The 26938-nt window shown below is 38.3% G+C and overlaps 1 protein-coding gene across 7 annotated transcripts in view; it reads right to left on the bottom strand.

Moving 5' to 3' along the window:
- The window catches only part of LOC131426170 (uncharacterized), a 50413-nt gene that overhangs the window by 16523 nt on the left and 6952 nt on the right, over positions 1-26938 (bottom strand). For 5 of the 7 annotated variants that reach the window (XM_058588666.1, XM_058588665.1, XM_058588664.1 and 2 more), the window contains exons 2-5: positions 18957-19804; positions 11483-11677; positions 11273-11373; positions 9592-10089 (exon numbers count right to left, since the gene is read on the bottom strand). In XM_058588666.1, the coding sequence (XP_058444649.1) occupies positions 9592-10089; positions 11273-11373; positions 11483-11677; positions 18957-19460 (1298 nt within the window). In that variant the 5' untranslated portion in view covers positions 19461-19804. The remainder of the gene's footprint in view (positions 1-9591; positions 10090-11272; positions 11374-11482; positions 11678-18956; positions 19805-26938) is intronic. The other 2 variants (XM_058588669.1, XM_058588670.1) reach the window with 2 other exon arrangements.

The raw sequence follows: 26938 nt of genomic DNA on the forward strand, positions 1-26938 counted from the left end.
TTAAGGCCATTCGCCTCTTCGGGTCAGAAAAACTTTCTGACTCGATGTGCGGGGTTGGGGATCAAACCCAGGCGGGCTGCGTGAAAAGCATCGACTTGGGTTGCACATGCGGTGGTACGGTAAAAAAAACACAACACCGCCTCTACGAACGAAGCACGCTGTGTGCGGTGTTGCATCGGAATCGCATGCTTTGCGATGTATATGGGATTTTTCACAGCCAGTAGTACAGTAATCTCGTATCTGTATCGCAAAATTGTAAATAATATGCTGTGTTTGAAATTGATTGAAAATCCAATCACAAAGTAGGTTTTATGCAACTGATTAAAAAATAATACCCTATTTAATTTCAATTTCATATACAAAAGTAACACAAGTGCAGAATATCGCTTTTATCCGGATCCGGCTTTCAGAATAGTGAAAGATAAAAATGTCTAACCTTCATAAAGTTGTCGACAGAAAAACGAACGATCGTAAATCTATTCGAGTCTGTAGGCTTGGCTATTTAATGGCCCTGAAAACGTAGTGCAACTGCGGCAGTCTCCCGATCCTGTGAAATATGAAAACGTGTTTATTACTGCGCTAGTGCTTTTTATGTAAGCCTGGCATAACTCGTGTGGAATTCAAATAAATGATCGATAAAAGTGTTTGTACTTTTTTTAAGAGGTATTCAATAATATGCCTAACTAAAGTAATATATAGTTTTTCAATTCTTTAGTATACTTTTGCCTGCAATATAACGGCCCTTGTTATAATATTCAAACTTACAATCTTGATGTTTGCTTCTGAATCATATTTATAACTTAATGAGATATAAATACCAAGATCGGATATTTTAAGAGCATCCTGTTATGCTCTGTTGAGGGCTATCCCTTAAATTGGTTCGTTTACAGCACCCAAGTACTTGGCAGTAAAATAGCCGCTTATGGTTACTGAAAATTCTTTAAGCTCTAAATCAGCACTCTGAATTCAAACTGTATTCAGAATTGTACACTAACAATGAATAAACATAATCAATGTTAAGCTGTATATTTTGCCAACGTTGGCATTCAAGCCGTCATAAGAAAAAGTGCCAATTATCGATTTTATATTATCATAACGTGTCATTAGCCCGTGCTCGCTGATTACCGGAGTATCATCTGAGTAGGTAATTGAACTCAAAATGGGTTATTTACAGCTTCTCGAGTTTCTTATGCTTTCTATGCAATACCTAGTCACTCCCGACATCGACTCTCCCCGTTTAACCGTTTAACAAGTGCACGTGCAACTCACAGCCGTCTTTCAGAGGATGCTGAAGCATGTCATTGATAGCTCGTGCCTCTTGTGTTCTTCTCTTTGAAATAACCTAATCCTTATTTAATGGGGGGAGTGCCAGCAACAGGAAGCTGTTTCGTGTACTTTTCAATCGTTTTTCGTTAGGAACGAACATAGCCAGAGCTCAATTTCATTTCATCAATCCTACCAGTATAGAAAGATGAAGTGGTGATGAAGGGTGGTAGGTTTATGTTTACATTTTTTAAGACATGTCATTTGCACAAATGAAGTAGAGTAGTTACGCTATAAATTATTCTGGGCACTGCTCCCAGATAAAATTAAGCGAATCTGTGATCGAATAATTAGACCCCAGAAAATTCAACAAAACATTCGACACCGTGTACTCACCAATCGCGATTGGCCAACTTCTCGAATCAGCTAGCGTCAAACATCTAAACCGTCTTCACCACGTCTTTAGAAGAGCCCACAACTTGTATCTTCAAACAAAAACGAAAGATAGAAAGACCTGACAGAAACCACTTGCTTCAGACACTCCAACGCATCACTGCTACGAGCGGCGAACAGCTCAGGTATGGAAAAATTAGTGGCCCGAAGTTTGTCCACAGTGACCCACAACTGACTTTCATGTCATGTTCATCAAATGGGTCAAGAACGCACGCAAACATTTCGGCAGACGTTTGACTGGTCGGTGTCATCACCGGACGACCCTGAAGTACGTGTCACGAACCGAAATGTGAGCATGATTTGGCTTACCAGTTACCACTCGGTTCGTGTCAGTTACGAATTAGGGTAAATTTGGTGTTTCCACGATTACGGTTTTATCTGTTTGTTGGGTTGCTTGTTTTGAAATCCGTACCTGGTAGTTGAAACACGTTTTTCGAGATTATTCATGGTAGGGGATGGAATACGTCTATGTTTTTAAAGAAGGCTTCAGTACTTACTTATTTATTATCAAAAATATCGTTCGTGTTTCGCTTCCGACTTATTGGCGCATGGTAATTCAAATTGAATAGCTATTTTATTATAAAAACTTAAGTGTCACATTCCTTGAGCATGATTAGCGACCCTTACACGAGACAATATTATTGTCAATACAAGGAGTATTGACAATACTTTTGATCGTGTAATGGAAACTTCATTGGATTGACGAAAATATTGTCAAAAAATCAAAACTGCTCATCAATCCGACAATACTTTCTCTCCAGAGAAGAAACTATCAAATATGTGCAATGAACTCTCCTCTCAATGTTTCAATGTTCAGTTGCAATATTTGAAGCTTCAAACGCTTGATTTGTTCGAAAATGCGGACTCAAGTTACCAAGTCAATTGGATTGACGGTATTGACAATACTTTGGATTGACAATAATATTGTCACGTGTAAGGGCTGCTATTGACGAATCAAAAATATTCTATGACATCAATCAGTAAAATGAACATGAGTACTGAAATTGAACGTAGCAATTGAGTTAAGAAACTGACGAACTGAAACTGGTTTGAAACACCAGTTTAAATCATTGCATGCTTCGTATTTTCGCCAGTACGCTGAACGGATGGAGATCAATTCAAAGGATGACCCGAAACAATTTTAATCTTATCTGCGGAATGAAACGTTATCTGGTGAAATTCCTGTTCGTTTTTACTAACATAATGAAACTTCGACACCATTTCCCGATTCGGCTAACCTATTTCCGTCGTAGTACTTTTATACGAGTCGTAACTGTACTGTAATCCTTCAACTTTACATCGGGGTTCCCTCGAGGAAACCATCTCGGACCCTTTATTTTCGTGTTATTCGTGAACGATTTTCATGTAATGTAGTAACGTTTGACATAGTAGACATAATTTAATGTGTATTGTTCACACTCTGTGCGTAGATTTTATAATGTACGCAAAACGTTTTCAAAATGGCGATGAAAGAACAGAGCACAAGAAAAGGTTTGGCACGAGCACGAGAACAAGGATCTGCCGCATCGCGTCATCGCAGAAAAGCTGGGAATCACGAATTCCACGAAGTCTGGTATCATAAAACAGTTCGAAGTACGTTTGACTGTTGATCGGAAGCGCAGAATTGGAACAAAGCCGTCAAGTTTGTGGAAATGACCACAAAAGCGTGGCTCAGGCCGAAACCGAATGCATCAGTTCTATATGTGGATAGAAAGTACGTAATCCTTTAACTACTAGGGTAAATCCGGGTGAACTATCAAAACTATTCACTGAATTCACTGAACTGATTGTTATAGAAACAGAATCAACATAATTTATTTTTATTCAAACATGATTTTGCGTTAAATAATAAAATTTGTTCATAATATTTATATTAGAAAAAGGGATACAAATCTGGGTGAAACACTGCACACAGAAGATGTTAGAGAACAGGTACTATTTACATTTTTTGAGTGTGAATACGGCTTACTTTACTATGGGGCGCCTTTTCACAATTCACTCTGTACAAGAATGAATAGAACTTAATCATGAATATCTCTTGTTGTATTTAAGGTATCAACATATTTTGTTCTCCATACTATCGAAAATCTGTTCAGCAATTTATGATAAAATCTTCAGTTGTAGTAATCTAATAACTACAAATAATTAAAAATAGACATTTTCTACAATTTTTGGTATAAAAAAGCATTAAGGTGAAATTCAGTACCAAAAAAAGGGCGCGCAAAACCGCATGAATTGAATATGAATCATCGCACAAAGCGAATCGTGCTAAACCGACACATGGAAATATGGAATGTTTTTAGTAATTGAGTGCAGTGGGCTTACGACACGTTTTTCACTCTCATTTGTTTCGTGTCTATGAATTAATTCATACTTCATTGGGTTTATGTAATACACATTTCACTGTAGTGACAATATCTCATTCCTGATTTTTTTGCGACAACTACAACATTTGTAAAGCATAGACGCCACGCCAACTTCAACTTTACACAAGGCAATAAACTTGTGGATTCATAAGAATTTATCAAAACACCTGAAAACATCCATTTGTAATAACTGTGCTCGAAATTCGACGGCGTCCGCAACATTGTCAAGAGAAATATTAGTACTAATAATACTTTTTTGATTGTTAAAAAAGAGCAGCAGTAATATATCTACAACGAATCGATATATCATGACCAGAAATAGTTCTTTTGAGTATCACTTGCGAAAAAAAACAACTTAAGAGATTTTTTGAAAAAAACTCAGTGACTGCAAACATCACTTTCAAGATTCTCATTCATGAAACGAGCATCCACAAAACTCAGAACCTCGATGTTCACAAGTGATTTTTTGTGTCAGCGAAACTTAATGACGATTTCTCACACGAGGGAAAAATCGCTAAAGAGATAATCGAAAGGGATAAGAGTCTCCGATGATATTTCGATGCTGAATTTCCTTTACGCTTCAGTAAAGGAAGTGATTCGTGCGAGATTTAATTATTATATTTTCAGCAATAATGAAATCTTTACTGAAAAAATTCGCAACTGAGAGATAATGACTATTGCAATATTTTCGATGTACGTGGAGGGATCAATATTAACAACTATATTTTTTCCACATTCCACAATCATAGAAACAACGGGAGCGCAGAACTGTCAGCATGTCTGAAACACTCAAACACTGCGCCTGGTGCGTTTGAATTGGCGAAGCGATAACCTGCGCTAGTGTTACTTCTGCGTACGATATTGAATTGGTTAATATTTGTAATCAGCAGCATAACATGCTTTATGATTGTGTTTGCCTTTCTCATAGAGAAAAGCTATACAATCACTGTGAAAACCGACTTTTGAACCGAGGCCCGGAGGGCCGAATGTTGACTCAGCTCAACGAACTGATCAAATGTCTGTGTGTTTAGGTATGTTTGTATGTGACAAATAATGTCACTCGATTTTCTCAGAGATGGCTGAACCGATGTTCACAAACTCAGATTCAAATGAAAGGTCTTACGGACCCATAGATCGCTATTGAATTTTATCCCGATCCGACTTCCGGTTCCGGAGTTACAAGGCAATATGTGCAAATCTTTGAGAAAATACACATTCAATTTTCTCGGAAATTTCTTAACCGATTTTTACAAACTAAGATGCAAATTCTTTGAAGTTTCAGAAAAGTTAATCCAGATCCGACTTTCGGTTCCGGTATTACAGTGCGATTAGTAAAAATTTTCAATTTCGTGAGTATTTTTTCACAAGCGATGGCGATACGAGGTGCACATTTTTATAAAATTTACTGGTAAATTCATCTAGTTGGTAGATATATAAATCTACTTTGGGACTACTAGTGCCAGGTTTTCGCTTCTGAACGCACCGGTACTAGAAGAGAGAATCTCCAAAAACGGAACTCACTTCGATTTCTCAACAACGGTTAACCCAATTTTGGTAAATCATGATTCAAATTAAAGCTCTCAGTGTCTTTGAAGACACTGTGCAATTTCATCTAGATCCGACTTCCAGTTCCGAAATTATAGGGCAATGAGTATCAAAACTTTAAAACGGTCATACAAAGTGATGCAAAATCGGTACGCATCGGTACGTGCTGGCACGGAAGAAGAAAACGCACCCACCTAGCGTGCTTTGTTCAATTTTGTATAGCGTGCAGGGTTGCCACATTTAAATCTATATGAACTTGACATAACTGTTCACAAATTGAAAAGGTGATGGTAGTTTGAAAAAGAAAATCTTGACAGCATCTTCTAGTGATAAAAACATAAGTAATAGTGGATTAAAAAAGGTTTTTACTAATGTTTCCATTATCATTATAACTATTTTTATAGAGGTTTTAACCTTAAGGTCACTCGCCTTTTCGGACAAGAAAAACTTTCCAACACCTATGTGCGGCATCGACTTACCCGTCACGCTATACCCGTCCCTTTATTATAACTATTATTAATCACAGTACTTATTGCTTCTATGGATGATATTAGTCCATCGACGAATTGATTCATCATATGTTCTGCAAAGGGTTGAGATATAACGGTTATGACAATTAATTTCCCAAAAATCTTCTGTTCCAGAATCATATCAGATACATATTCATACTCATCATATTCGAACTTTTTTCTCAAATATCATCTAGCAAAATGTTTGCTAGTGAACTTTTCGAAACTGATTTATTTTTTTTGCCATGTGAAATAAATTTCAGTGGGAATCACATTGTCAAAAAATCGATACTAAACCTTTCTACAGTGAATTTTCTGATAGATAATTTTTTTGTCTAAAAATCACTTCTGAAAAATTTAAAAATTAGGATTTCTTCCCAACACCGTACGAGAAATTCAAAACATTTAATCCGAAATGTTGGAAGTTTCGTAGTTTTACATTGTATTTGACAGGTCATTGGCTCGTTTGGAGCAAAACTGTCATTCCAAACGAACAGCTGTCGTCACTCTGTCGTTTAAAGCACTCTAGCGGCATCTATACCGATGCGGAAGACAAAATGCGAAAAGTTTTAGAATATCTTCCACTATTTTAAGTCAACTTTTACATATAAGTTCACTTTACTTAAACTGCGCACTTTCTTTAGCCATTGATTATAGTTCTGTAAATTTTGGAGTTTTCTCCAGACAATTTAATAATTGTTTTCAGAAATATTTGACAAATTGAAAGAGCTTCTACAAATTTCAGAACATATCAGACACGTTTCGAAAACTTTTACTTCATGATTACTGAATTAATGTGAAAGAAGTTGAAACAACGAAAACATTTCAAGTCTATTTGATGAAAACTTTTGAATTTACAGTGGAATTTCTAGAATATCGGACACGCATTGATAGTTTTTGGAAGCTGATTTATGTCATGCATGGACCGAGAACATTAGAACTGTTCGTGAATTTTTTGTCGTCAATACGACTTGCTTTACTATGGGACGCCTTTTCAAAATTTACCCTGTACAAGAATGGGCAGAATTTTATCACGAATGTCTCTTGATGTACTTAACCCAACAACATTTTTTTTTTCTACAAGTTATCAGGAATTTGTGATTTAATTTTGAGCAGCGTAAGAATACCATAAATAACTAATTTTTTTTCTAACCAGAGACCATTTTTTTGTAGAAACAGACAATGAAAATTATAGAATGATAGTACTCAAGGGAGAGCAAGGATGTGAAAATATAGAACGGAAAAGTGAGACGTGACAGAGGGTCATTTAAGCAAGCAGAAATCTTCTAGTAACTTAACTTTTACCTTCTACCAGAGGAGTTGGGCTTAGGCATCTTAACAATGCGAATCACCCAAATCTCTGGTATGTCGGAAAGTAGTGATAAAGGTCTTTTGCCATTTACTATCCGAACCGGCAAAAGAAAAGTTACCAGAAGTTGTCACTTTCTACTTGCGACGGCATTCTCACACACAATGAGTTCTTCACTGCATGGATGTTTTTTCTTTATCTCTATACGGCTTGTTGAATAACTTGGGTGATTCGCATTGTTAAGATGCCTAACCCCAACTCCTCTGGTAGAAGGTAAAAGTTAAGTTACTAGAAGATTTCTGCTTGCTTAAATGACCCTCTGTCACGTCTCACTTTTCCGTGCTGTATTTTCACATCCTTGCTCTCCCTTGAGTACTATCATTCTATAATTTTCATTGTCTGTTTCTACAAAAAAATGGTCTCTGGTTAGGAAAATATCGCAAAAAGAAAAAAGAAATATTGACTACTAAACATAGTCGTTAAAAAAAAAGGAAAAAGTGTATAAATAACTAAAAAACGAAGTTTTCTGAAACTTTTGGAAAAAATGAGGAAATTCCATCACGCTTGCTTGCCTTTTTCGCAACCGGATGACGGTTTTGACATAATGGAGCACATTTCAGTTTCTATTATCTACTGGATGAGTACGACGGGTAAACTTAGATTAAACATCGTTCATTTCCAGATGGAACTGGATGTCGAGGTGAGCATGAAACGCTCAGATCGTACTCCCATTTAGACTTCGGTCGTCAGAAGGAGCAGTCGACAATGAAGGCAGATCTTTTGCGTTGTATAATGCCTCTAACGCTCAGGTTGAAGAGAAAAGAAGATCGTGCTGCTGGTCGTTTGCATTGGAGCAAAATACAACGAAAAATGTACAACTATGAGGAACATGTAAAATCTGCCCGTCTGATAGCTCCAAATGTTATCTAAAGAACTATAAAGATTGCTTTTTCGTAAATTGAAATTTGAAACCATCAGTGTGATGCAAATCTAGGATAATTTGATTAGCTTTGTGTAATTTTCGCAGTGCAAAATTCGCAAAAGTGTTTAATATCTTATAGAATTACATAATTTGGCCCTTCTGAATGCCAGAAATTAATCCCGTACAGCCTTTTGATACTTTCTTTCACTGAAATATTCAAATCCAAAATAAAGTAATCAACATAAAAATTCTGTATGGTGGTATTTAATGTCATAATTGTATACCCAAAGAATTATGCGAAAATTTCCTTCACTATACTGTGTACGGCCCATTTTTCAACCTGTTGTAATTTGTAGTAGAACTTTCTGCTGTTTTGTTATATAAAATGTACCGATTCAGAATAGATACGAACTTTCGTTGGTTATTTCGTAATATTTAATTGTATGACAGAATGTTTGATGTAACTAATCTGTACTTTAGTTTAGGTGTATCGTTTCAAATTCTAGTAGTGAAAAAGGGGAAAGCTTGTACAATTTACACAATTGGTCAACTTATTGATATTCGGAAGTATAAAGAAAGAGTGTCAGTTTTATTCGTATTCACAACATCCAGTTATGTCTCTGACACTACACACCCGTACTTTTTTAGATCCTTGATCATTTTCGATCCGTATAGTTTTTGAACCAAAATAAAACCTACGTAACGAAAAATCAACTAAATCTGCTGTCAATGCTTTATTTCTGACGCAGCTTATAATTATTCAATGTAAACCAAACAAAACAAATGTTTACTATCATTCGCTTGTTTTTCTACTTTGTCAACCACTGATGCGGAAAGGGAGTGGTTCTTCGTTAACCTTACACTGGCAACAAGCACTAAAGATGGATAAGTGGATAAATTTTGCATAATCATAATAGACTTACGCACCGGTGAACGTTGTTCAATTACTAATTAAAAAGGGAAAACGTTCCCGAAAAATGTTAACCTGTCACCGAACAACCTTGAAAGAGGCCGGTCCAAATGATATATAATTAGCACGAGCCATCCGAAACTCTCCAGGCTGCACACCATGCTAATTGGTCAAACTTCCGACCTTATTTCCCAGTAAGATCCGCTCGGCATGAATGGTAAGTGCCAACTCAAATAATTATCTACAATTGAATCTATAATTGCTCCTTCCTAGCAGCAGCAGCAGCAACAGAATGCAGCTGATCCTGAACTTACCCGTCATCGTCCACCTCGTTGATGGTGAGTATCTTGTACTTTTTCTGTCCATTGTTAGCCCCTCCGCGCTCCAGCAACCGTGCCGTCCCGCTAGCAATGGGCAGCTGCACCAATTTGCCAACTTTCACGTGGTTGCTATTGCTGCCACCACCAGTGCTACTGCTACTGCTACTGCCAATAATGCTGCTCCCGAATCCATAGAATAGGTTCGGTGCCGATAGGGATGCCTGCTGCTGTTGGGTGTGTTGCTGTCGGCGATGCGTTTCCTGCCGACTGCCAGTCTGACCTCCCGAGCCGGCATTCAACGGAAGATGTGGCATGTTGTGCTGTTGTAACCTTCGAATCGATGTGATGGTCATCTTCGAGGGGTCATCGGTGGCGTAATGGCAAGTGGCCGAGCCGGTCGACGATGCCGACGAGGACGACGACGACAGCGAGGACAGCGACCGGTGGGTCAGGTGGTGCTGCAGGTTACTAGCGCCGTGCAGACTTCCGCGGCTGATGAATAGAAATGGAACGAAAAAAAGAAAACAAAAGATCTACATTCTACATACTCATACATTAGCGAGCGGGCAGACCTACACGCTACCAAAAAATTACTTAATTTAGAGTACTCTTCATCCAATAAAGTGAAATTGATGTTTTTCTTTCAAAGTACTCAATAGTAAGTTTAAATTCCGCATTTAACTCATCTAAAGCAAACTCAACAGTATATAAAACTCAACCGTTGGGCACTATTTTTTTCTGCGTGTACGTTCTTACAAAAGGACTGCCGCTCATAACATTCAAAACTCGTGCAGACTTCTTTCGTTTAATGTTTAGACACGGAAAGAAGGGGTGGCCAGCTACATAACTCTGCTTCACAATAGAAGGTATCGATTACCAATTTTCGATTATTAAGTCGAGAAACAAAACAAATTGAAATTAATCGCGTGGCATTGGGTGGGGAACCAGCCGTCTAGCTTCCACGGTGGTGGAAGTGAAACCTTATGCAATTGTTCGGATTATTCATTCACGCCTTTGACGGATGGATGGAAATAATTTGTTTTTTTTCTGTTTTGTTTGTTAGGTTTTTTGTTTCGCTTGGAAAGACAATCTTTTTCCTCAAGGTAGCCGATATTAAAATTTTGCGTCATGGGGGTTGCCCCACAGCAAAACGACAATAGAGATTTAATCTAGAAAAAACAATGGAGGGCTGATTGGAGGGCAAAAAAACCGTAGAAAATGTGTAAGCCGAAGCCATATTTCACATAACATATTGATTTTGAAGCGATGCAAATTACCAGCCTGCTATGCGATATAATCGGGTACCTCACAATGTCAGTGTCACTTTTGCGTTTGAAGACAATAAATGGCCATATTTTGACATTGAATCAACATTCAAACATTTGATTGTCATTTTTTTTATTTTTGTTCAAAGAAACCAGACTTTAAGTTTTTATTGTTATTCAAACCATCCACCCGTACGAGAATAAAACACGACATTCATACGATTCGCTTGACACACTTCGCAAAAACATACATTTGCTCCAAGTACCAGATGAAAGCTTCCTGCATTTACGAAAGCGTGCCATGATGCGTTTTGTTGAAATTACCTATCGCACCATTAGCTTGGGCCACCGCCGCCGTTGCCGTTGCCTGCCTGTTCCGAAGCCTAATCTCATTAAAAATAAAGACCCACCTGTACCTTTTATCGCCACCGATTCCGCCACCTCCGTCACCTTTGAGACTGTCGAGCAGCGCGGTTATCCACTCGGAACAGCTTTTATGATCATCGCAGCGCTGCAATCGAATTAAAACAACAGCGAGAAAACGCCAATTTAGAGGAAAAAAACGACTGAATTTGGCAGAAACAGAAAAACAAAATAATGAAAACGAACACAATACTTACAAATGTGTACAGCACTTTGGAGTTGGTTTCGATGGTAAAGCGAGGTCCGGTGGTCGGGATGATGACCGTCCCCGGGACCAGATTAATGATGTCCTTGAAGGGGGCAAGCTTCTTCTCGTAGTCGTCCTTCGACGAGTAGGAAAGCAGCAGTTGGTTCTGCAGGATGAAGTACATCTTCCGCCAGCCACCCATCTTCTGGAGCGCAGGTCGAACGCCAAGCGAAATTCCAGTGAATGATGTCAACGTTGAATTTTGGCGGTTGCAATTATCGTCGGATCGGTAATGTTGATGATGATGTTGAGCGCCGCCGGGTTTTTATTTTTGTGCGATGAGAATGAAAGAAACGATAAAAAACGAAAAATGAATATAATGTAGCCATGAAAATTAACGACAATATGAAATCATCATTTCGAAGTAAGCCACCACCAGAGAGACCGGAATTACGCTTGCCCGTTTGGACTTCGGAAACGGGATAATGCTTCTTAAGGTTTTTTTTACGACCGAGAAACGTTCACAAGTTATGGACAAAGAAAAGTAAAGGGTGTTGTCACGGAATGGTCAACTTTGCGAATTTTTCGCATCGTGCGTTGCCCAGTTGACGAAATTGTTGAATGTGGCCCAATCACCTATCCCCAACATAATAAACGTGTTCGAAAAACGTTTGTAGACTGTCAGAGAGACTGAATCGAGGGGAAATCTGAAACCACAAGTAATAATCAAATCCCATATTTTCATTACATGCAAAAACAGTTCATGGAGTAACCTGCTGTTTTAAGCGGAACCACAACCTCCGCGTCCGTGTAAGCTGGAAGTATCGTGTGTTATAAAGTTGTCAAAATTCACAACAAAATATCGCGTGGGACAGCTCTACTGATGCTGAGGCTTAAAAAGTGGCAATTTGATCACGACAGTTTCAGTGTCGCATTTTGGCCGAAATCAGCATTTTGACAAAAAATTAATTGATTTTTTAATTTTAATTAGTTATATTTTGAGACAACCAAAAAAAATTACTTTTGCTAATTTAGATATTTTAATTCTAATTCCCTTAATAATAGTAAAATTTTAGTTGAAATTGCTATTTTTTTAGTTGAGTTCACCAATTGACAGTGTTGTCATTTTGTAGCTAAGGCACACTCCATTTTCATTCAACTAATTTTTTAGTTGAATTAGAAAAATAAAATGTTGTTTTCAACCAACACGAATTGTTTAATTGGCTTCTGCGGTCTGCAGCTATATGGCGCCCTGTCACAGATCGTAATTACTATTAGCCACTAGATGGCACACTACTACCGAACTTCAGAAATTCTTACTCATATGGTAACAAATGCCAAAAACATCAAAACAATTTGCAAGCAGTTTTTCAACAAGACTATCCTTTTTAGCTTTTCAATGGATTGTTTTTCTTTGATACTTCTCATGAATTTTTGGCTCAGAAACTTGTTAATAAAATCAATTTCATTTTTGTTTTCTTTGTGCTGTTTTTCAGCAATGATGGTGATAGATAAATAGAGTCAAATTTTCTGGTTTTAATTATAAAATTAGTTGTCAATGAGAATTTCGTGATTGATTAAAATATTACTGGTTTGTGTCCAGGATATTCGTCAACTAAACACATTCTCTAAAAACCAGGGTTTTTTTCAGCAAAGTAAATTCTGAATTTCAACTAATTTAATAGTTATTTTGGAAATTTTGTTGTTAAAATCAACTAATTCAAAAACAGTAATGCGAATTAGGCGCAGATCTAATTTCGGTCGTTCCGTGAGGGATCATACACCAAGACATTTAAGTACATGAATATCTGGAAAAACGTTTGTTACTTTTCCTCGTGTAACATGATTGTTTCGATCTATTTTGGCTAGATTTGGCATTCTGCCTTCATGGGAAAAGGGTCATGGTGTGGTATGCCGTGAACAACGTCCAGACAATACATTCTTCCAACACGAAAAATATTGGACCATCGTCAAGTGGAACCTCAAGAAGTCGTAAAATACAGTAACCAGTTAGAAATGCAGCTCAAAACCAATTTGTGTTCAGCAGCGAGGAAAATGAAGAGGAGTCAAACGAAATATCCAGAAATTTCCATTCACTAAAAAAGGAACATTGATCGATCCACACACATTCTTGTTTGTTCATTTTTTTATCCTAACACTCTTTAAAACGTTCGTTCAATTTTTCATGTTAAACTTTCGCAGACATGGTAAAAAAATATATAGAATCGACCAATCTATTCTAATTTCAATAATTTTCTTGATAAAATAAGAACAATATTACTCAATAATACCAGCTTGATGCCAAAAAATCAACACAGGAAATCTATACAAGGAAAAACTCTCATCTCTGCTCCATCAGCCGTACTTTTCTAATGTCACTCCATCTGACTACCATTTATTCCGAACAACAATACACGGTCTACCTAATGAGCGCTTCTGTTCTTCTAAAGTAATCAACAATGAAATTGATACATGGATCGAGTCGAAAAATGAGCGCTTCTCAATTGAATGAGCGAAAGACGGAGTGAAATCGTTAAACGAGTGAGTACAACTGGGAATGCAACTTGCAATGTGATTCCACACGAACACAAATCGAACAGCTATTTCATCGTGATACGTCTAAGCTACTGAAGCTTTCTCGTATGTTAAGGTTCAATTTACAATCGTAGAAAAGCAACCATTGTTGAAAAACACAAAATCAGTTTTCTCTATCATTAGTTTGAAACGTAGTTTAGTATAGATTTGATTTTTTCTAACGCACGCAGTAATTTTTAGTTTGGGGAAAGAAAAAAGTTCGAGTTTCCCCGGAGATGAATGAACCGCAAGCTTAGGTTCGTTTGAAAGTTACTATTGGACGATTGATCAAATTCGAAGATCAAATGGCAGTCACTTCTGGCTCCGGAGATATAATGGTATAAGCGACGTAACCGACAAAGCGCGTTGTTTTCTAACCACTCAGTTTCCTCAGAGATGGCTTAACCGATTCTACCAAACCTCCGCTCGTTCGAAAGCTTCTATTGCATTATGGATAAGCTATCATTTCTGGTTCCGGAGATATAACAGTATAAGTGACGTAACTCACATTTACAGCGGCTGAATTTTCTCGAATATGACAATGAATTTCCATAATATGACAATGAATTTCCATTTAGGCCTATTTGAAAGCTTACAATGTTGATCAAATTTGAAAGTGTTGAGGCGAACATTTCCGGTTCAAGAGATGTAATTTTATATGTGACGTAAACGACAAATCCCTGTGTTTTTGAATGCACCAAAATTTCTCGGAAATAAAAGAATCGATTTCTGAGGACTCATTTGAAAGGTACTATAAGTTTATTTGATAAGCTTATAATACTAATGTAAAGCTAATGTGAAAATATAAAAAAAAAATCAATCAAACATGATAAATTTTTTGCGTAAGGCAGACCGGGGCGAAAATGGTTACTTTTGGTATTGTGTAAAAAATAGTGGCGAAAAAAATATTTTCACTCGGAATGTTATACACTGTTCGAAAACTGCAACCTTCAGTTACAAAACGCATTCGGTTTGAGGTACCTATCCCTGCTCATACGGGCACAATCTGGTTCGGAGTGCACCCGCCTCAAAATCGAAAATTTAAAAATGGCTGGGGCGAAAATGGCCAGTTTCATTTTGACGCAGGAAACAACCACTCATAACTAAATGTTGTGTGTAAATGAATTTGTTTGGCTTTATCGGTACTTTGCAACTGTTTTGTACACGAAAAATATCATTTCATCCTAAAGTAACTGATTTTATCAAAAATTATCAGAAAAAAATTATGTGAATGTGAAATAAAATGCAAATAAAATCAGCAAGTTTTTATAAAACACAACTATAAATTATTAACTCATACCGAGTCAAGTTACCATTTTCGTCCCACCGCATCGTTTTGATGTTGCCAAAAAAAATTTCTCATAAAAACCACTAGTACCTGAATGGTACTTTCAGCGCATCTTAATTAGCTAAAAACATTCACCGAATATGATTATTCCCTCGAAATAAAATCTACAATCAATAAATTGGGGAACCTGAAAATTTTACTTTTGACAAATAAATCGACACTTTCGCACTCATCGCCTACTGAGGCTCAGCTGAGTGGACGGTATGTCGAATGAACATAGGCCAATTGTAGTCAATGTTCGGGCCCACGTATCTCTATACGGCTTAACCAATGGGATGTGACATTTGATGGTTATTTGTGAGTGGCCTTTTTCGCCCCGGTCTCCCTTACACTTTTCTCGAAAAACAGTAAATTTATCGTTTCACATTTCATAACTGTCTCATATCGACATAATTTTATCCTCATTGGACAGTAATCGTATATTTGTTTGAGATTCAGTATGAGATGAATTTGTGCAACTAATGACTGATTTTTGTTGACATGCTTATGTTTACTTATTGCTTATGTTTACATGGAAAATAAAAACTACCTTACTTCTTTTTACTTAATTTTCAGTTCTTTCAATCTTTTCTTTCATTCGCTCCTTCCATTGTTGTCAAAATACAAAAAGCAAAACCACCCAACAGCGGGATTTTCGTTCAATAAGCTAAAATTAAGTTACCCGTATCAACCTGAAATTGAATCAATGCGACTCAACTGTAGAGTAAATATAACTCATCTTTAAATATTTTTAAACATGTGTCTTACGAAAACTACCTAGAGTCACTTTACCTAAAATTGAACTAAAATTATTCTATAATCGAGAAAATTTTTTAAATTAATTCAAATTGAATTTTAATCGATTATCTTGATTATTCATCGAATAATTATTCGACTATTGTTGTTGAATTTTTCAAATTATTCGATTAGTTTTATAACCAAATTGCCCTCAGCTTCGACCCATCGAACGTTACTGGGCAATCGTGAAGAGAGTCTTCAAGAAGAGCGGTAAGGCAGCTGAGAACATGCAGGAGTTCAAAAAAAATGTGGGCTCAAGCGTCCAAAAAATGCGATGCAACACTTGTCCGGAACTTGATGAAGAGTGTTCGATCAAAAGTTCGAAAATTCGTTCAGGAATAACTCAAATTTCATCCGGTTCTCATTATGCTCAAGTTTAACCTCGTACAATAAAGGATCAATTTTTAGTTTGAGTAATATATCGTTTTTTATCATAATTTGAAAGAAAAATTTGTGGATAGCTTATTTTCGATACACTCCTTAATCGATTGAATATTAGTAGATTATCCGGATTATCAATCGATTAATCGATCGATAGTACGACATCCCTAAGTGCAACATAAGAACATAGGAATTTTTTCATTGCAAATTTGTGAAAATGTACATCAATGAATCGCCCAGAAGACGCAGGAAAAGATTGTTTAGGGCATTAAAATATGTCTACAGAGCGATCCCGAACATCGTTAACCGGGAAGTGAAGATCTTCATTTGGCACGTACTTCAAACGTGATCAGATCAATCCGGGCAAAGACTCTACTTGCAACCCGGTACATTCAATCAGGAAACTTGTCAAGGAAGTCGACATTTCTAAACAACAATGTGAATAATTGCCGAAGAAAACTTGACCGCATATTCCAGAGCTAGAGGGAAAAACGTCACTCGAGCACGGAGTGGATGAAGGAACCACGAGAGCTTTCTTGTAACAGATTACTTAGAAAATGGTAATCCGGTTCTCTTACGAAAAGTTGTTTAGCGTCGATGCTGTGTCCCACAGCCACACAAACCGAGTCATCTTACCAAATAAACTTGAGAATATTCCAGAGATAGTAAAGTTCATGTGCCAAACCAAACTAGTCGGCTAGTGTCATGGTTTTGGGTTTGATAGTGTCCGGTTTGAAAATAAAACTTTTTCTTATTGATAATGTTGCTAGAACCAACACCGAAGTGTGTAACACATGGGCTGAAAAGTTCCGGGCCTAACACATAGATGGCGCTAGTTTTATTGCAGTCACCTCTTAAGTTAGTTAATACTAACCTTTAAAAGACAGTTGTTAAAATTTCATGATGTTCAATTCACTAGTTTGTGAGTTATTGTGCTAAGAGTGACGCTACTATCATTATTCTCAGAACAATGGATCAGAAACAATTCCGTGTTTTTAATTTACACTGCTGCTTGATGGAAAAAATACCTCTCAGGCGAAGCAAGGGCATGTTTGCTCACTGTTGACTAAAAACGAGAACGTGTTGACAATTCTGAGCAGTGTTTGGCCATGTTGAAACGTAACAAACTGAAATTTTTGCGTCGATATGTGATAATGGATAAAACATGGATTCATCACTTCACTCCGGAATCAAAACGATCGTCATCTGATTGGACAGCAACTGGTGAATTTCGTCCAAAGTGCCCGAAAGCACAGCAATCGGCTGGAAAGGTTATGACCTCGGTATTTTGGGATATGCGTGGTGTAATGTTTATCGACTATCTTGAGAAAGGAAATACTATTAATAGTAAATATTACATAGCGTTTGAAGGCAGAAATTGCAAAGAAACGACCCAAAGAAAAAATGTTGTTTCTTCAAGACAACGCACCGTGTCACAAGCCAATCAAAACAATGGCAAAACAACATAAATTGAACTTCGAATTGCTCCCACATTCACCGTATTCGCCAGATTTGGCTCCCAGCGACTACTGGCTGTTCGCAGACCTGAAAAAAATGCTCACCGGTAAGAAATTTCGCACGAATGAAGAGGTTATCGCTGAAACTGAGCCTATTTTGAGGTAAAAGATCAATCGTTTTACAAAAGTGGTATTGAAATGTTTGAGCGGCACTGAAATGATTGCGTTGCTCTTTAAGGAGATTACGTTGATGAATGAAGTTAATTTTGTACCAAGGAAATCGTGTTCTCTTTGTTAGTCCCGGGACATTTCAACCCACGTGTTAATGGTATTTCGAAAGTCTAAGTGCTTATGAAAGTAAAGGCGAAATTCTCTGAGAATCAATGAGTTACCCTATAGCAACATGTGACCGCCATGTTAAACGTCAAATCGAACCCAACGATGGCTGATAGAGAAAATTGTGGACCCTCGTTGAAGCCTAATCTGAGACAGTGAAAAGCCTGAAGTTTTTCTTAACGATAGAGGATACATCGAGGAAATTTGTTGTGAACTGTTACTTAAGCTGATTGAATTTAAATTTGAAAGAAATACCATAAATTTTCGGTTTTGTTTACTGCCGCAATATAAATTTCTATGTTATTGTGGCCTAAGAAAGATACAACTGTCTTCTAAAATGTTGACGGAGAAAATTGAAAAATATATTACCAAAATTAGAAATTCCTTTTTTTAAATTGACTGAAAGTGTTAACGATTTCACCAGGTAACAAGAAGTAAAAAAGTGTGCTTCAGATTTGACATTCGTTGATAACACAGAATTGAATAAGACGTTAAGAGACCAAAACTCCCACTATAAATTAAACTATTTCAGCTCGAGAAAAGGCCGTTGTAGAGAGAAAGCAGCTCAAAGCTATAAAAGTGCAAAATTAAGAAAAGGTAAAACAACTTACATTTCGCTTCTTCTTGAGATAACCGCACATCTTGACCTGGGCGGCCGTCGAGGTCGAACTGCTCATCACCGGCGGCTGCGGCGGCTTTGGTTTGCTGATAGTAATGATGGCATGTTGCGGCTGTACCTTCGACTGCTGGGGCTCTTTGGGCTGAATCAAAGTAGGCGGTAGTTCTACCGCTGTTCCACCACCGCCATCGGAAGACTGCTGCTTCTGCTGTTGCTGTTGCTGATGGTGGAGTTGCAGTCGCTTAGCACCGGCACCGGGTACGGAATTCAATGTCATGGCTGTGACCGCCACCGTCGTCGTCGTCGCCACCACCACCGGAGCTGGTGATAATGACGGCGCTGATTTCGGTTCCACGATGTTGCCACCGGCGATGGTTGTTACTGAGCTGTGTGCCGATTCCTCTTCGGATGTTGGTTGCTCTTCTGGGTCTGCTTCGTGATGGAGGTTCTCCTTAACCGGCGATGCGTGCAATTTGGTCGTGATGAATTTCTTCATAGCCCCCCCCCTCACCAAGTTCACGACATGCACTTTTGTTACTGATGTTGCTGGGGTTTTTTTTCTTCTTCTTCCGTCACTTCTTTTGCTATTTACCTAGTTACTCCACTTTTCGGTGCATTTTATAACCATTACTAGTTGCGAAAACGTTTCTGCTTTTTTGTTTCTGCTTCGATTTCCGTCGTGTTTCTCTGCGTCTGTTGTTCACTTCATCAGTGCAGTCCAATTTGCAGTAGTTGCACTTCGTTCTTCTCAGCTCAGTTTCACGGAACAGTGATTTGACATTTTTATTCTTTGGTAGCACAAAGACGAAACAGAAATTAGAGTTTATTCACCCAATGTCCCTGTCAAAATATTAAACATTAAACAGTGTCCTTTGTGAATCCAGCCCTAGGAGTCACGTGTGTCGTAACACTCTTTTCTACTGCTCCTTCTTCACCTCCCCCGCAGACCGCCGTCTGACTGCTGATCGGATCGTAAAATGTCACAACTTTCGCTCGCTTGGTGTCATAAAACAAGTGCATTTTAAACAACGCGAACAATTTTCGTCTCACTGCCCCGAAGCCGATCGTTCGTTCGTTTGTTCATTCGAAAGGAAGCGAACCGAACGGGGAAAGTGAATCGACAATAATGATCACTCAATTACACAATTTTCACACGAAATCAACTGCCATCGGATCCTAATTGGCATGTGGCATAAATGCTGATTTTCGTGTCAAAACTGTCTCCTCCCTCTGTCAGGCGATCGCCGACGATTGGCAAAGGATTAGAGTCCGCTAATGAAGAGTAAACATTTTACCATCAGCTGCCATCAGGTTGACCGGTGGTTTTGCGCCTTACATTTCTGCACTAGCTGCATTACCTTGGGCACGCGAGTTGCGATTTAAGACCGCTCACAGGGGGAGGATTATGTTATGTGCCGGTAGAGAAATAAAATCGAAACCGAATGAAAAACGTTTACGTAAGAATTGTAGAAATCCAATTTTTAAATTGGGTAATAAAATAGCTAATCGCTTCAGGTTTGGAATGGCTTCCCTCGCCATCGGGCGCGGCAACTAAATTGGTTATAAAGCAGCCAAAAGGAAAGGAAATGCAACGTTTTAATATAAACTATAAGATGGAGAGATCAATTGATTGTGTTAAATATGTTTTCGAAGGTTTGACAGGCCATAAACATACCAATGATCATAAAATCAAGCTTGAAAATTAGCAGAATTTGCATTGAAACGTATTTCCCTAATTCGAGCAATTCATTCTATGCTCTCAATAACCTCGGATAAGTGGATACTTTTTATTGTTGAATAACATCAAACGAAGCCACGGCCACGGATGGAGAAATCATATCTGTCTATTCGATTTGCTCGATTTACCTCGATTTACCTGGGTTGTCTTACTAATCAAATTATGATTCTATCGAATTATATTCTATGACTCCCGGCGAATCCGTTTTTTATGGAATGAAATCTATCAAATCTATTAAGTCACCATTTCAACAACAATTTTCGACATTCAATAGTCATACACCCGTGTTTTGGATTTTTTTTTATAAATATTGTACTGGAAGTCGCCATTTCTGAGCTTAAAATAACTTCGAACATCGTTCTCCAACATTTACTATTTGAGTATGTTACGAAAACATCCTATATTGTAAGGCTACCTCAAAAATTTCGACAAGTCGAAAGTCGAATCGATTGAACAAACCGTGCTGATAATAATTACAGACACAGTAGAGATGATCGGGCCTCGAATATTTGCACCCGAATCCGACTGGTATAAGTCGGATTCGATTAAAAAAAATGTTTATCAGATTCTGGTCGGGATTGTGTATGGTACGGGTATTGGTCAGGTTTGAGTACAGAAAAATCGGGTTAAAAAATTTGGTCAGGTTTTGGTCCTGGTTTCGGGTCGAGTACGGTTGAAGGTTTTTTTAATTTCGATCGGGTGCGGGTCGGGTTCAAGAAATTGCCTACCCAATCATCTATAATACACAGCTCACTGACGCACTGAATGGACAGTACTCAGTTCTTCATTCGTTGCACTACCAATTAGGTTTTACACGAACATGACATAACCTCACAAAATGAACAGAATGAACTTTATTTTGACAGCCGCCAGTTTAAAAGTTCATCAGAGGTTCATCGTTTGAATTCAAAAAAAAATGCAAGTTGCCTCACACGAAACAGATTTATACAAATATCGCTCCTTGATGCTGGAAACGCATACAGGGCAATCATTTTAGTTCTTTTCACTGTGGAACACGTTTTTAACAGGCACTTTTCCGTCCTTTTTCAATTTTTGATTTGCACTCGCAAAACAATACAAACCACCGTCAGATGTCAAATGATGTTCATTCAATGAATATTGTGAGGTTATGCCATGTTCGTGTAAAACCCAATTGAAACTCAGTTAAATCGTCATCAGATGCTCCTTTCGATTGATAAATACCCTCATGTCTTTTTTATGCAGGGGATACGTGCCGCATGAAAAATTGTATAACTTTGAAAATGCACATAAAAAACCCGCATAACTTTGATAAGTCGCATAAAACCACATAACTTCGAAAATTCACATAAAAAGTCGCCTAAAAAGATCAATAGACTGAGAACGGACATCTCAAATTAGTTCCTGGTAAACATTTTAGTTGGTTCAATATAATAAATAAATGGTGAACCATTTAGCCAAAATATCGATTTCAGAATATACCTAAACTTATTGCTTGCTTTTTAAGGTCAGTTTTAGTTCCATTTTGAATACTTGGGACCACGCCTCAAGGCATCCAACAAAATAAAAAAGGAGATTTACACTAGCTGGTAATACTTGAAAAATCAAATGAGAACCATCTGTTTATTATTCCGGTCGGTCGGTCATCGAGTAGATGTTCATGCATATTCATTTGAACTTGTTCACTGATGAGACAATGAAATAGGTATTGTCGTTGCAGCACTAACCTGCAATTCGCTGGACAGTGCAGCGCAGCGATGATTCCAAACGACGTCAGTTGAACTGTCATTTCCTATTCATCAACTGATAGAACCATGTTACATCGTACATATTTTGTTGTCTTGATTATGAACCACGTGCTTTAACATAAATGAATAAATTTTCTTGCCTCCACTATCGGAGCACATAACAAAGGGATATCATTTTCTGTATGTGCTTCAAGTTGATAATGTATGTTCAGGCATCAATGGGTTTGAGACTGAATGTTACAAGTGAAATTTCGTACAGTTATGAGTAATTAATATATCACATGACAGTCTACATAACATTAATGCACAGTGACTTTCGCTGGAGGAATATAAACCGGCGAAAAACGTCGCTTCTGAATTTTTTTCTTCAAGCACTATAGATTCATTGGCACATGGAACGGAGCAAGCAAAACATCCAATCCTGTGAGTCTCATTTGAGCATGATAACGAAATTCGATTGAATGAGGATATGCTGAAAGCGGAACGCAAACGCGATTGTGGATTTTAAACTATGTAATCCCAATAATCGTTTACCGGCAACGACTCTTGGCTAGTTCCATAAATATTTAATGTTATTCTACTTTTGCCAAGAATGTCCGTGGTACGAACATGGTCATAAACAACAGCTTTGTCGCAATAATCGAGAATCAGACATTTTTTATGGTTTCGTCCTGTTATCTGTACTTTTCTCTCACCACTTGAGTAGCCGTTAATGTGTTTCCATCAATTTGTTGAAGAATGCGTGAACTTTCAGCTGAACAACGTCAAAATATTATTCACAAAAGGTGCACAGAACTTGGACTGTCACTAAGAAATATAGCCAAAATGAGTGAGCCAAACGAGTGAGTGAGTTCAAAGAACGGAAGTTATATGAAGGTAATACCTTTTTACGATAAACCGGAAATATTTTGAACTGTATAATCATGAACGACGAAAACTATAAAAATCGATTGACGGAATCACAATATCACGCTTGCAAAAAGGTGCGTCAGCTACCCTACAATAGCTAGATAGCAAATGTTGAGAATATTAATCTGTTGTAATAGTCTGTTAATAACAGTATATTCAATAAAAATATATATCTTTTGTAATATTTTCTTACAAAATTATATGCGTCCCTACTATCTGTAACGGTGTTTATTATAAAGTTACCTAAATCAATTAAGATTCGAATGACATGCCCAGTGACTCAAAATGTGGGTAACTGTTTCCTTCAATGAATTCGCAAGTGTTCCAAACAAAATAATATAAAACACTTTTTAAGTCGATGTACCGTAGAGGGGTCGGTTTCGGACCACGCTATATTTAAAAACAAATCAAACTCTTGAATTATTTTCACTGAAAACTAGTATTGATGCTCATAACTTTTAGTGAAAATAATACAGAAGAGTGTGATTTTTGAAGGGGAGCTTCTCCTGTAAACGAAGATTTTCGTTCCATTATTTCGAGCGAGTATTGAAGAAAAACTACGTGTTGCCCAAATTTCAATTGTTATGTAGTTATTATTCTTTATTAGAGTCTGCTACAGTGTAAATTTTATGTAAATGTAAATCCCACAGAAGCCTATTAAGTTTCATCCGGATACGATTTCCGGTGCCGGAGTTACAGGTTGATAAATTTAAAAAATTCATTTTCAAGCACGTGTTTGATATACGACACGGAAAAATCAAGCCAAATACTTTCCAAAAGCCGTGTAATTCTTCAATTCGTCATCTAACTCTCGATGTGGATAGACGAATAACCTACTACGACTAATTTCGATTTTGTTTTATTTTTTTTATTCGCAGTTGTCTACCTACCTAAGCTATGGGTAAAAACCGCCATAGATCCGAGAAGGATCCAAAGGATGCTAAGCGTCTGAAGCCAAGTGATGTACAGGTAAACGACCGTTTGCTGAGTAAAAACCAATATGCTGATCTGCCAGTTGATGCCGAAGAGGAACTGTCGAAGAAGGAAAAAATGCCGCCTTTCTACCTGAAGGGCTTCCCACCAACTCTACGCTCGGATTTCAACACACTGATCAGCAAAGGACTACAGGCAACAATCCGTTTATGTACTGAAGGCTACAAAATAACTGTTCCGGCTTTGAACCACTACAAAGGAGTGGAATGTTATCTGAAGCAGACAAAAGCGGAATACTTCACACACGATATTGCCGCCAACAAACCTATGAAGGTTGTACTTCGAGGACTACCCGACATGATGGAAGCCGAACTAAAGCAGGCACTGTCGGAGGCTGGACTAAAGCCTTTGATGGTGTTCAAAATGAAGCGACATAATACGGACAAAAAGTTTAGAGATCAACTGTACCTGATTCATCTGGAGAAGGGCTCCATCACCATGAGTCAACTGAAAACGATTAAATCGTTATTTCACATAATCATCGAATGGCAAAAGTATAAACCGGTACATCGGGATGTCACACAGTGCACGAACTGTTTGAACTACGGCCATGGAGCGAGGAATTGCCACATGAAAAGTCGGTGCGGGAAATGTGCCGAACCACACAATACCAACGATTGCCTACTAGATGACATCGCTGTAAAATGTGTGAACTGTGATGGCGACCATCCATCTACTAGCAAATCGTGTCCCAAACGTGCTGAGTTCACAAAAATTCGACAGCAGGCATCCCGTAAACAATCAACGCGCAAGAATGTTCCACAGAAGGATGAAATTAATTTCCCACGGCTCCCACCGAAGAGGGATATTCCGAATTTGCCGCCACTTCCTCGCAGCAATCCAAAGACTTCAGCCGCTGGATCTCAAAAAGAATCTTCCTCAAGAATCCCTCCTGGATGGGGCAATAATCAACCACAAGCAAAGGATGACTCTGGTGATTTATTCTCTGCTGAACAACTGATCGTCATTTTTGAAACAATGACAACAAAACTACGAAACTGCAGAACGCGGTTAGATCAAATCAACGCCTTAGGCAAATTCATCATCGAATATGTAATATAATGAGTTGGTTATAGTAAATTGGAATGCTTGCTCACTCAGGAGCAAAACTGCTGAATTGTCCGACTTTCTTCAAGAGAAGAATGCCGATATTGCTATTTTAACTGAAACTCATCTTAAACCTGAAATTTCTATTTTTATTTCCAATTACAGGATTCACAGGCTCGACAGGACAACTACCAGAGGAGGGGGAGTTGCCATTGCCGTTAAACGATCCATTCAGCACAGGCTTCTGTCAGCCTTTAAATTGCAACTCATAGAAGCCATCGGAATTGAGATTACAACGACGATGGGACCCATCATCATCATTGCAGCGTACTGCCCCAAACAAACCAATCTTCGAGATGGTACGTGTGCATCATTGAAGCGAGATCTGGCTATGCTCACTCGACGACAGAACAAATTCATCATTGCTGGGGACCTGAACGCACGGCATGAGCTGTGGGGAAACAGAAGACAGAATCGAAACGGATTCGTACTTGCCGAAGATTACGAAGCTGGACAATACAACATTTTCGCTCCGGATCAACCAACGCGACTTTCCAGATCGGGAGTTCATTCCATTTTGGATATATTCATCAGCAACATCGCCATAGACAGCTCTCCGGTTGTCTTCAACGAGCTCTCTTCTGATCACTTTCCAGTAATATTGATGTTGGGATCTTCACCAGAAACAGTGCCTATTCAACCTCGGAGGAACTATTATCGCACCGATTGGGTCCAATTTCAACAAATCGCCGACCAACTTATTAATATCGATCTGCCACTTGATTCCCCGATGGAAATCGATGCAGCCCTATCTTCCTTCCAGCATTCAATCACAGTCGCTCGTGATAGGACGGTTCCAGTACAACATATGCCGAGTTCCTCTCTTCAAATCGACAGTGTCACCAAGAAACTCATCCGACTTCGGAATATCTACCGGAGGCAGTATCAACGAACTGGCATCCTAGATAGGAAGACTACTTATAACAACTTAACTAGGATAATCCAGGAACGGATATCTGAGCTTCGCAACAGGAACTTCCAGCAAAAGCTTCGAGAAATTCTCCCACATTCAAAGCCCTTCTGGTCCTTAACGAAGGTGCTTAAGAAAAAACCGAAGCCTATTCCTCCTCTGATGTCACCCCAGGACGCAGCTGAAGGAATACCTTTAATCACACCAGTAGAGAAGGCAAATGCGCTAGGCCAGCAGTTTGTGTGTTCTCACAATTTAGGACTCAACATTGTTAGTCCACATGAAAGAGCCGTTGCTGATAGCGTAGCTGAGGTTGACCAATCAGACAGCTTGATTCCTGAGGAAAGTAGAGTCAATGCGAATGAGCTGATGGCTTTTGTGAAAAAATCCAAAAATATGAAGGCCCCCGGTTTCGACAACACATTCAACATTGAGCTGAAACATTTGAGTATTCGCTCATTTGTCTTTTTAGCTAAAATTTTTAACAGGTGCTGGGAGCTTGGTTACTTCCCTTCAATGTGGAAGTTAGCTAAAGTTATCCCAGTTTTGAAACCGGGGAAAGATCCTTCCTTTTCCAAGAGCTATCGGCC

Source organism: Malaya genurostris, chromosome 1 (genome assembly GCF_030247185.1).
Source record: "Malaya genurostris strain Urasoe2022 chromosome 1, Malgen_1.1, whole genome shotgun sequence".
NCBI lineage: Eukaryota > Metazoa > Arthropoda > Insecta > Diptera > Culicidae > Malaya > Malaya genurostris.